Below are 12,179 nucleotides of genomic sequence, written 5' to 3'. Positions count from 1 at the left end.
TTGATATATAATTGTATTTTTAAGATTTTAAAATGAATTAGAAACAAAATAATATAAACTTTAATAAAATATATAAGTACAAACAAAATAAAATAAATTTTAATAACATAAATAAAATTTATGACACTAAAATTATCAAAGTATTTTCTGTTCAAAACATTATAAGCAACCTCTAGTATTTTTGAAACTAAAATTATATAAAATTGATTCAACTAAAAATATCGAAGTATTTTCTGTTCAAAATCATTGAAAGCTAAAAGAATTTTCATAAAGAACTTTTTTTCTTAGAAACTTTAATAGCAAAAATAATTATCATAAAGTAAAATAAATAAGTAATTAGAAACAAAATAAAATAAAATAAATAAGTTTTTTGTTGTAAGTAGAAACAAAACAAAATAAATAAAGCAAAAAAGAAAACAAAAAACAGGCAAAAAATAAAAAATATGCCACCTACTGGGCCACCACGGCCTGAATACGACTAGAAACCCATCGATGGGCCAGGATTCAGGCCCGCAGAAGGCCCAGTAGGCCCATCAGGCATAGCAGTCACAATTAGGCCCGTAAGCCTGCAATGGAGAGGAGCTCAAGAGGGGAGCGGCAGTGGGGCTTATAAACCACTGCGCGCCCCTCTCAACTAGCGAGGTGGGACTAAACTAGTGAGGGGAGCGGCAGTGGTAGCAGCACAATGCCTTTAGTCGCGGTTGGGGAGGCGGACCGCGACTAAAGGGTACCCTTTAGTCGCGGTTGTTGTCCCCAACCGCGACTAAAGGGTCTTTCTGCGCGGGAACGAAAGCGGCGCCAAAACCCTTTAGTCCCGGTTGGGGAGGACCGCGGCGCCAAAACCCTTTAGTCGCGGTCCGCCTCCCCAACCGGGACTAAAGGTACGTCTATATATACTGCACTTAGCAGTTTCCGCCACTTCCCATTCTCCTCTCTCGACGCCGAAGGCCTGCCCCGACGCCGATCGCCGCCGACGCCCTGCCCCGACGCCGAAGCCCTGCCCCGACGCCGACGCCGACGCCAAAGCCCTGCGCGCCGCCGCCCCTGTCCCCAGTGAGCGCCGCCGCCGCCCGTGCCCTGCCCTTAGCGCTCCGCCGCCGCCGCAGCGTGCCCGTGGCCCTTGCCCGCCCTTGCCCCGCCCTTGCCCCGCCCGCCGCCCGACACCCTGCTGCCCGCCGTCCGCTGCCCCTGCCTGCCGTCCTCCGCGCGCCGGCAGAAGAAGAAGAAGGAAGAAGAAAAAGGAAGAAGAAGAAGAAAGAAAAAGGAAAAAGGAAGAAGAAGAAAGAAGGAAGAAGAAAACAAAAGAAAAACAGAAGAAAAACAAGAAAAAGGAAGAAAAAATGAAAAAGGAAGAAAACAAAAGAAAACAAAAGAAAAAGGAAGAAGAAAGCAAAAAAGAAAACACAAGAAAAACAAACAGAAGAAAAAAACAGAAGAAAAAAGGAAAAAGGAAAAAAGGAAACAAAGAAACACAAGAAAAACAAACAAAAGAAAAAAACTGAAGAAAAAGGAAAAAGGAAAAAGGAAGAAAAAAACAAAGAAAACAAAGAAAACAAAAGAAAACAGAAGAAAAAGGAAGAAGAAAAAAAGAAGAAAGAAAAAGGAAGAAGAAAAAAATGAAAACCAAATGAAAACCAAAAGAAAGAAGAAAGAAAAAGGAAGAAGAAAAAAATGAAAACACAATGAAAGAAGAAAGAAAAAGGAAGAAGAAAAAAAGAAGAAGAAGGAAGAAGAAAGGAAGAAGAAGAAGAAAGAAGAAAGAAAAAGGAGAAGAAAAAAGGAAGAAGAAAAAAGAAGAAAGAAAAAGGAAGAAGAAAAAGGAAGAAGAAAGAAAAAGGAAGAAGAAAAAAAGAAAACAAAACAAAAGAAACCAAATGAAAACCAAAAAGAAAGAAGAAAGAAAACCAAATGAAAACCAAAAGAAAGAAGAAAAAAAAGGAAGAAGAAAAAAAGAAAGAAGAAAGAAAGAAGAAAAAGGAAGAAGAAAAAAAGGAAGAAGAAAAAAAGAAAGAAGAAAGAAAAAGGAAGAAGAAAGAAAGAAGAAAGAAAAAGGAAGAAGAAAAAAAAGAAGAAAGAAAAAGGAAGAAGAAAAAAATGAAAACCAAATGAAAACCAAAAGAAAGAAGAAAGAAAATGGAAGAAGAAAAAAAGAAGAAGAAAGGAAGAAGAAAGGAATAAGAAGAAAGAAAGAAGAAAGAAAAAGGAAGAAGAAGAAAGAAAGAAGAAAGAGGAAGAAGAAAAAAAGAAGAAAAAAAGAAGAAAAAAGGAAGAAGAAAGAACCAAATGAAAACCAAAAAGAAAAACAAAGAAAACAAAACAAAATACTTGGCAGTGCTCAATAATCTTATTTTTTAATTCCTCCTCCTGTATGTCCCCTTAATCTTATTTTTTAATTCCTTTATACTTAAAGAATTTTTACTACATGCAGGAGTGACATATGGAGGACGATAGAGCCGAGCCGCTTAGGGATCCGGAGGCTGAACGTTATCTAATGGGCATCATCAACAACGAGATTCCTTATGTGCCGGGCTCAGAATATGAGCAAGAAGAGGATGTAGTCTCTTCTTTTCTGAACCTTGACGGTGGAACAGAGATTGTCGATGATCAAGAAGGTGAAGGAACGGACATTGTCGACGGAGGTCAACCGTCAACAAACGACGATCTCGAATTGCAAGTAGCAACCACCTCCGGCGAGGTATATATATACATTGAGCCTCTCGTGATACAAACTTACTGAAATGTGAATACATATGTATTAACGCGCGCGACTCTCTTTCTTTTTTTAGCCCTCCGGATCGAGTACGACAAAGCGTGGCAAATCCAAGGCGATGAAAACAGGAGAAACATATGCCATTGAGTTTGTCAGTGAAACCGGCAAGCCCCTACAGCACACCTCAAAGTTTATCAACCAATGCGGAGTCGTTGTTAGAGACAACGTCCCGATCACCGTCCAGGAATGGAAGGAGCCAAAGAAGGCACGTCTTGGTTTCAGTTTTGTCGACAAGAGAACGAAAAAGGATTGCTGGAGAAAGCTTATGGAACATTTCATTCTACCTCCGGAATACAACAAAGTCGATGAATTCGGTAACGAGGTTCCGGGTGGACGTCAGAGGAGGAGGCTAGTTAAAGAGTTCGCTCTTCAGAAGATGGGCGAAGCATTCCGGAACTTCAAGAAAAATTTAACCCGTGACTATGTCAACAAGGGCAAGACTCCGGATTTCAATGGACAACATGAGAAACTGAAAGATGATTGGCCAGAATTTGTGAGGCAAAAGCAATCGGAGCATTTCAAGGAAATATCGAAAAAAATAAGGATAATGCGAGTAAGAAAAAGTTCCATCATATTATGGGGCCAGGAGGATACCGCCTTTCGGAGCCTAGGTGGCAGAAGATGGAGGAGGACCTGAGGGTGCGAGGAATCCCTCTAGGTACAGAGGGATGGGACCCAAGGGCCAAAAGCTGGTGGTACGGGCATGGGGGATCGCTAGACCCGGAGACAGGGGTGTGTGTTCACCGGCAGAGACAGTTTGCTCCCACCCAAGCCCTTATTGACGCAATGACCCAAGCTCAAGAGGGCTTGATCAAGTTCAACAGAGAGAAAGACGCACTGACAACAGCCCTCGGGAATGATGAACACGGAGGACGTGTACGAGGCAAAGGCAAAGTTCCGTGGAAAGTAGGGTTTTCCCAGGACAATGACCCGTACTGTTACAGAAGCCGTAAGAGAAAGACGGACCGGGATGCAGATCTTATGACGAAGTTTGCATCGGAACTCCATGAGTTGAAGCAGACCGTGCATGAACTAGTAAAAGAAAAATCGGCTGCAGGGCCGCATGAAGATCATGAAGCGGATCGCGGAAGCCAGCAGCGGAGAAGCAGCGTGGCTTCCACGGATGCCCCGCCTGGTGCTAGTGCACCGATGATCGAGATTCGTGCACCGGAGCCTCACTACCCCGTGGATGATGTAAAGGAGATGAAAGAATGTGATCTGCATTATCCCGTGGGGAACGTTTCCACGAAGGTAGCTAGCGGCAGTGCTTTACCCTGTACACCTGGAGCACTCCACCACAACAACCCCATTGCATATGGCTATGCTCGTGTCACGGTGGAAGACATAGTCCAAGGGTTTGAGGACCTGGAGATTGACAAACCTACACCCGAAGGGGAGAGAAGACTTGGAGATGTCAAGCGCCAGTTCATTCTATGGAAAAAGAAGTACATAGTGTTTCCAGGCGAGGCGCCAAGGCTAGCAAGTCCACCCCCCTCCGATGGTGGTGGTGGTGGTGGCGGTGGTGGCGGTGGTGGTGGTCGTGGTGGTTCACCTACACCTCCTTCACGCCATTCGACGCCGTCCCCCGATCCACAACCTCCGGCGGGTACGACGCCCCCCAATCCTCCTCCGGCGGGTACGACGCCCCCCAATCCACCTCCGGCGAAGAAGCAGAAGCAGGCGGACAGCAAGGAAACCCGCTCCTGGACTATTAACCCGGACCCTTATGTACCTAAGACCACAAGGGTACCGGAGCCATCACTGAAGCCTCTCCTCCCAAGGCCTGGGGAACTTAGTGAAGCTGAAACCAAATTGGCCGCGTCTGCTGATTATGAGAAATGGAAGGCGGATATGAAGGCGATAAAAGAGCCTGAGCCCAAGCAAGTATTCACTGAGAAGCAAAAGAAGTGGGCTAAGGATTTTTTGACGACACCGTCCCAAGCCGAGCTGAATATGCCTGACGACTATGGACATGAACTTCGTAGGCAAGCAAAAATATTGAAGGAGGAGAAAGAAGAAAGTAAAAAAAGCGGGAAACAAGTTGACCAGCTCGGGATGCAGAAGAAACAATCGATCCCCCCGCTCATAGTGAAAGCCGGTCCGGAAGAGGACCCCGAGATCATAGCAGCTGCGGCAGCACTTGGATTGACTGTAGCGAGTGCCATGAAACAAGCGTCCGAGATGGGTTTGACTCTTCGTGCCTTCTTAGGCCTTGAGGATGCGCCAGTATGTGAGATAGCATTACAATATGTGCGGAATGGGCCTCTCGTCGAGCCTGCGCGGGAGAAGAGTCTACCGCCACAAATGCGAAATCTGCTACGTTGGTACAAGCAATTCATAACATGGGCCGACAAAGAATATATTTATGCGGATGTTACAGAGGAGCATCACACCAAACGGTACTCTGTACAAGTTCATATGAGTGAATTGTTCCAGCTGTTCAATCTGCGCGACCTCGACAAATCTATGCTGAGTTGCTACGTTCTGTAAGTGATTTATTTCTACCTCATCTCGTTCTTCATTGCCTGCACTATATATATATATATATTGTCCTAACTATATTGTTGCGTACGCTATTATGCAGATTGAAGATTTGGGAATGCAAAATAAGAAACATCCATGATGTTGGGTTCATTGACCCACATATCGTTAATGGACATGTGTTACAACATCACCCCGAAGACGTGGAGAAAGACTTGTACAAGTTTCTTAGAAAGCATCAACTCAAAAGTCATATTCTATTTCCTTACCATTTTGGGTGAGTGTTTCTCTCTTGTGCCCATTCTCTTTTGTTTACTCCATGCATGGTATGTCTAATCGATGAGTTATGCATGACTGTGCATGTAACGTGTCCGCAGGTTCCACTGGATTCTGCTAAATATTGAACTTCACACCTCCAGAGTTCTAATCATGGACTCTATGGATTCGGATCCAAAGCGTTGGGCCGACATGAGAAAAATGCTGCAAAAGTAATTATTTTCAATCATTTGAGCTCTATATCGATCGGTCTCTTTCGTTCATTTCCTAATATCAAGTAACTAATAACTCCCTTGTTCATTTAATTTTCTTTGCCCTGTAGGGTTTGGAGACGGTTCTCAGAAGAAATTGTCGGTGAATTCAAACATGAGCTAGATTTCAGAAGGTTAGTTAATGTGGATAAGCAGCCACCGGGGACCAATCTATGTGGATACTATGTTTGTGAGAACATCCGGAGACACACCTCTGAGCGGAAGGCATCGGATAGCGTGCGGAACGCGACGGATAACTTGCGGAGGAGGCTTAGTCCAGAAGCTCGCTTCCGACCAATTCAAGAAGAATTAGCAGGATTTTTCATGAGGGAAGTCATCAATCCTAAAGGAGAACACTATACCGAGGACGAAGAAATTTATATGCATACCCGAGATTGAAACTTGTTCGAAGTTGTATATGGTCATCCATCCTAATTGTGTATGGAAACTTGTTCGAAGTTGTATATGGTCACCCGAGATTGAATATATATTATATATTCCTCTTGAATTCTTCTTGTTTGAAATTTCATATGCATGTATATAGTAGCGTAGAATATGTGTACTGAAACTTCATCAAAATTAAAATAAAACACAAAATAAAATATAAAAGAAATAAAACACTACAAATTAAAAAGAAACCAGGTTTAGGGGGGCTAAAATCCTAAACCTGCGGACGAGGCCTTTAGTCCCGGTTAGCCACGAGAACCGGGACTAAAGGTCCTCCGCCCCGATGGACCCCTGGCGGCCACGTGGACGGGCCTTTAGTCCCGGTCAGCCACGAGAACCGGGACTAAAGCCTTTAGTCGCGGTTCGTAAGTGGCGCGACTAAAGGGGGGGTCTTTAATCGCGCATATTTAGTCCCGGTTGCACAGCCGGGACTAAAGGCTGTTGCGAACCGGGACTAAAGGGCTTTTTTCTACCAGTGGGAGGTAATAGTACAGATTGGGTCTATTGGTTGTGAATATTTGCCTGATAGGGGATGCAACACACACGCCACCATATCCGATAGGTCCGTATATTGCACAGATGATAAGCCTGAAGTATATGCGTGCGATGGGGTGAGCTATCGCAAATGATGAACCAAACTTGGAAGGTCTGTCATACATCCCACATCACAGAAGAAACATTTCCGTTCGGACCCCATATCACACACGATTAGAGACACAAAATTGTGTGGGGTTGAGAAATTCATTGCCCGCGATTTGCCGGAGAGAAACGTTTGCGTTCCAACCACGTATCACACATGATTGGAGATTAAACAATCGTGTGGGATAGGGTCAGTCATTGAATACGATACGATATATGGAGTGTGTGCGTTACTTAGTAAATGGTTGTTCAAATTTCTTACTGAGGATGGTGTTTGGCAAACCATGCTGTGCAACAAGTATCTAGGCCAAAAGGCGGTGTCTCAGGCATATTGGAAAACTGGCGACTCACACTTTTGGGCTGGCCTAATGGCGGCAAAGAAACAACTCTTTCGCTTTGGGTCTTTCGCGATAAAGGACGGGTCGAAGATTCGTTTCTCGGAAGACATCTGGCTAGGCAATGCTAGTCTCCGAGAACAATATCCAGCCTTGTACAACATTGCTCGCGATAAGAACAATACTATTGCGCAGGTGCTCCGCTCATCCCCGCCGAATATTTCGTTCAGGCGGGATTTGGTTGGCGTCCGACTTGTCATGGCATAATCTCTTATCCCGTCTGGATCTGATTAACCTGACGCAAGGTCGTGATGTGTTTCGCTGGAACCTTACTACATAGGGGTCTTTTACGGTAGACTCTATGTATCGTGCGCTCACGCATTCTGAGGTACCGGAGAGCAATAACAAGAAAATCTGGAAGGCAAAGATTCCACTAAAAGTTAAAATATTCATGTGGTATCTTCGTAGAGGTGTTGTGCTAACCAAAGACAACCTTGCACGACGCAAGAAGTGTTGTTTTTGTACTCATAACGAGACAATCAAACACCTCTTTTTTCAATGCAAGTTTGCGCGTTCTACGTGGTCAGTCATCCAAATAGCGTCAAATTTGTATCCGCTCACAAGTGTTGCCAAGATTTTTGGTTATTGGTTGGACGGTATTTCAAATAGGTTCAAAACGCTAATAAGGGTGGGAGCGTACGCCTTACTATGGTTGCTTTGGCTATGTAGAAACGATTTGGTTTTTAATGACAAAAATGCTTCTCCTCTGCAGGTTATTTTCCGCTGTACGCACTCGCTTTGTATGTGGTCTATGCTACAACGTGCGGAGTACCAACCGCTATTCAAGGTGGTGTGTACGCGATTGGAGCAGGTGGCTATGGAGTTTTTACCCAACATGGGTGGTAGCATAATCTCCGCATCGGTCCACCAACTGTTTCGACATAGGCATAGTGTCGGTCTATAGGACTCTACTGTTGCCGAATTGTCTTTTTTTTTCTTGTCAGATTTTTGATGTTTGGCTGTGTGCATCCTAATTATGCAGAGGCCGGGTGATACTCTAAATGTTTTGTATCGCTTGATGCTACATTTTGAGATAATAAAAGCGCCCTTTATCGAAAAAAAGTGTGTTGTGGGTGGCCATTGCTCACACACCTTTGTACGGAACCGTGTACAATGCAGTGACCCAATAAGTAGGTTTAGCCCATCATCTAGATTTGGTGCTCGGGCTCAAATGAGCCCGAAATCTGAGCCTTCGCCTGCTGCGTTGAGATTGCAGAAAGTCTGACACGCGCGGCAGAGTTGCAGCGCGAAAAAATGAGGATACGAGACTTATACGCCTTTCCACAGTGCGCTCGTGTGGTCCCTTTTCGTAGCTCGCCGCACCCATCGTTAGGCGTCGTCATGGGACGTGGAACAGAACGCTCGAGGTCGTTCCGTGCTAGCCTGAGCCGTCACGGGCTCACGGCAGTGGACGTGTGTGTGGGGTCCACCAAATGGGGAAATTGTGGAGTGTTCCAGGTGTGGGCGGCTGACAAGCGGTGAAACCGACCAGGGAAGGGGAGTATGGCGTGTGCGGCGACCGCTCCTTCTGCCGGCGGCGTGGCGATGGAAGCTGACGGCGGGCTAGAATTCCTACTAGATCCAGTAGACCGGTGAGTTCCCCTAGGCCAGCGCCTGCTCTCCTTATCTCTGGGATTCCACCTTTCATACGAATTTGTCCCCCCGCGATCCGTTGAATCGAACCCCCATGCCCCCGCCGCCGGTGACTCGTTTGCTACGTCCCAGGTTTCCACTAAGAGAGGAGTCAGCAGATAATTTGGAACATCCAGATCCGGTGCCGTTGGCGCTACTGCCACGCTGCGAGATCCGGGGAAGGAAGAATGCTTCGCCAACTAGGTCTCCACAATCCACGGGGGAGGTGAATCACGAAGCACCTGGCTGGACCAAGGTAATGCAAACAAATTTCTTATTAGTTCAATACGGCCATCTTTTTGTAGGAAGTAAAAATTGCTAAGGAGTCTGGCAAAGATTATTTTCAGCACTCATCGAGTGTGTTGGCGTAGTGTGATAAATGTTTAGTGCACTGCAAATATTAGAGTGGATGATTTTCTGTAGGATTTGATTGTTCATGCATTGTTCGATTTATACCAAGGTTGTGTCAAAATTCAGGTTGAGGCTGGGGAGTACACCGCCCTGGAACAATCCATCCAGAAATATGCAGAAGAACCTAGTAAGAGTGTGGTGAAACCTGAACTTGGTCTGAGTTTTGACTTGTCGGGTGAGGCGTATGACTTTTACAATTTGTATTCGTGGGTGGTTGGCTTTGGGATACGCTATGGTAAGAGTAGATTGAACGATAAGAGCACGAAGATAATGCAGGAGATCCTGTCCGGCTGTGCGGTGAGAGATAATGCTTTGATGTTCATTTTGTTTTTTGACAAACGATGATTCTTGGCGAAGTGAGTTTCCGTTGGTTACTTATTTGGTGAACCTTGATGTGCAGGGGAAGCCGGAGGTGAAGAACAGCCGGTCATGCAGGTGCAGTGACAAGACAAGTCTGTATGACATGCCATTCGGTCTTTTTGTTCGGGTGAACCACCATTTCCAGAGTGTTATACTGGTGGGTGTTCGCAGAATTTCTTAGGATGATGGGCATACCTGCAACAAACAAGGTTTTGCACTGTACTAACTTTGCCTGGCAGTATTTATTTGTGCTTGTCTTGCGTTTGGTGATGCTGAGTAGTTCTTTTTGACAAATTGTGCAGATCAAAAGAGAGCTATGGAAGTTGCAATTCAAAAGTGTATCCACACACCGTGCACAGATGGTGCAAAATGGCACTTCTAAACCACGACAAAATGGTACGCACTAGGTGTAAGCTCATTAACTCCCATCTAACAGTGAAGGAAAATAATGAAGAGATTTTGGAAGCGAGTCCTATCGAATGAATAATGTTTTTCAATGGATATGATGAAACTAGGCGTTTTTCAGTGATATATAAGCATTTTTCTCTAAAGTGGGGGTATAGGTCGACAAATGTCCAATCACGTAGTGATAGGGACCTGCAGTTCTAACAATATGGTAGAACCTGGAAAGGTGTTGAATAAATTTAAGCTGATTTAGACAGCATGCTTGGTCAAGTTAAGCGTTTCTAAATTTGTATGTTGCTGAACTTCTGATTATGAACTTCAGACTAAATTTGGCCTTTCAGTTATTAATGGACTTCAGACTAAATTTTGGATTTTTTTTCTTGTAAATGGACTAAGCCTGGCCATTTTTATGTCGTTTGCCTTCAAATTGCCACTAAGATGGGCAGTACCAAATACTGTTAGGACGGTGTTGTCGCACTTATACTCAGCTTACACTATTGCCATAACAAAATCTCTCCCTCGATCATCTAAGCCAACCGATGCCACACCCATATGATGACCGGTCTCATTATTTTATTATAAGCACCGGCAGTGAATTGTTATCACAACAATGGACAAATATTTCAGCTCAATGCGACTCATAATTCAACACAATAATTTTCTAAAATTATCTCTCGCCGTTTCAGGGATGATTCTGTGATGAAGACTTAGTAGGTGTCTTGGGAGATCTGGCAGATAGATTGGATGCATGTTGGTCCTTTGATAAGTCAATCCACCTCAAGCAAGCAAATTTTGGATGAGTGCTTATCATCCAATGAGCGTTTGGTCAAAGAATTAGCAAGCAATATTTGGATAAGCCCAAAATCCTCACAGCTGAGTCGGAGTGTCTTTGCTAACTACTAATGCATCAGTGCATGTGTCAAACCAACCTTTTCACTTCCGCGGAAAAGAAGGTTAAGTACAGTCTAGGCGGCGCAGCAAAGCAAGCAACCGCTTCTAGTTAGAACTAAGTGCGCAAAGCCTTACTTCAAGGGTGTGTTCTGCGCTAAGATTACAAGCACCAAATGCAGCGAGAGCGCTATGCTTATATTTGTGAGGCACTACATTCGTCTCTAGTTCGATGGGTGAGAGGGAGGAGAGCTATGAGGAGAAAACAACTATGATTGGAAGTATATGGATCCGAGTATGTCGAAGACATAAATGTTTTGGGTAAATATTTTTGATTTGGCATCTTATTTTTGCTCGTGATGACCTTTGAAAGTTGATCTTACATGCAGGTGCTGTGAGGCGAACAAATCTGGCTATTGAGCGTCATGCGAGCAAAATATACACGAAGGCTATGTTCAAGCGGTTTGGGCAAGGTACTCATCGAAGGGACTTCATAGAAGGTTAATGAGATTGAGAGGGGGAAGAAATATCTGACACACAACAATGCTGCCAAACGTGAAAAATGGTGTAGAGTGGTGTATGAGGTCAACATCAAGGAAGACGGGACTGAATTTGAGTGTGAGTGTGGCGAGTTCGAGCACACAGGCAGGTTGACAAACAGTCGGGAGAAGGGCTGAGCAAACGCACGAAGATTCTGTAGCATCAGATGACTGGGAAGGTCACAAAAGAACGACATGCCCGGGGATGCACCGAAGCAGCCATGTAAAGCCCGGCAAGTGTAAAAACTGTGGAATCGAGGGACACCGCCGGAACTCATGCACATGACCATTACGTGGCGTGCAGAATTAAATTTGTTGGGCTATAGCTTGATCTGGGGATTTTTCTGGTGTGTTGTCCATGCTTGTTCCTCCATGTTGTAAGACTGTAAAACATTGTGTGTTTGTTCGTTGTATTCGAAGAGATCGAACAAATGGTGTCACTATGGAGTGAGGAATTTTAAATAATCTGGTTATGAAAACATTGGCGTTTCTGTGATCGTAGTGTTTTTTGCACGCTTGGTTGAGTGAATTTGTGGCGTACAGAGCTTGTGCAGGGTCTAGTGTAGCGTGCTGCAATTCAAATTTTGAATGTCAGGCTGGAGCGCAGATGGACCAGGATGGCCCAAGGAAAATCCAGAGCCGTGAGGGACGAGCCGTTCCGCCCGTGGCAACGGCAGCCACATTA

At 44.7% G+C, this 12,179-nt stretch overlaps 1 protein-coding gene across 4 annotated transcripts; it reads left to right on the top strand.

The window, feature by feature from the left end:
• Positions 1–8,562: 8,562 nt before the first annotated feature.
• Positions 8,563–11,973, top strand: LOC123098665 (uncharacterized). 4 transcript variants are annotated; one of them, XR_006447955.1, is made up of 7 exons: positions 8,563–8,851; positions 8,985–9,147; positions 9,369–9,599; positions 9,703–9,871; positions 9,965–10,058; positions 10,754–11,250; positions 11,345–11,973. XR_006447955.1 is itself a non-coding variant. In XM_044520711.1 (6 exons), the coding sequence occupies exons 1-4, from the start codon at positions 8,763–8,765 to the stop codon at positions 9,841–9,843; spliced, it is 624 nt and encodes a 207-aa protein (XP_044376646.1). In that variant the 5' UTR covers positions 8,563–8,762; the 3' UTR covers positions 9,844–9,871; positions 9,965–10,058; positions 11,345–11,973. The 4 variants fall into 4 exon arrangements, 1 of the variants encoding a protein (XP_044376646.1); XR_006447956.1 differs by having other exon boundaries at positions 10,754–11,276; XR_006447957.1 differs by lacking the exon at positions 9,369–9,599.
• Positions 11,974–12,179: the final 206 nt, after the last annotated feature.

Source organism: Triticum aestivum, chromosome 4D (genome assembly GCF_018294505.1).
Source record: "Triticum aestivum cultivar Chinese Spring chromosome 4D, IWGSC CS RefSeq v2.1, whole genome shotgun sequence".
Taxonomy (NCBI): domain Eukaryota; kingdom Viridiplantae; phylum Streptophyta; class Magnoliopsida; order Poales; family Poaceae; genus Triticum; species Triticum aestivum.
The sequence above is the reverse complement of the archived record's forward strand: the minus strand, read 5'-3'. Positions and strand labels throughout refer to the sequence as shown.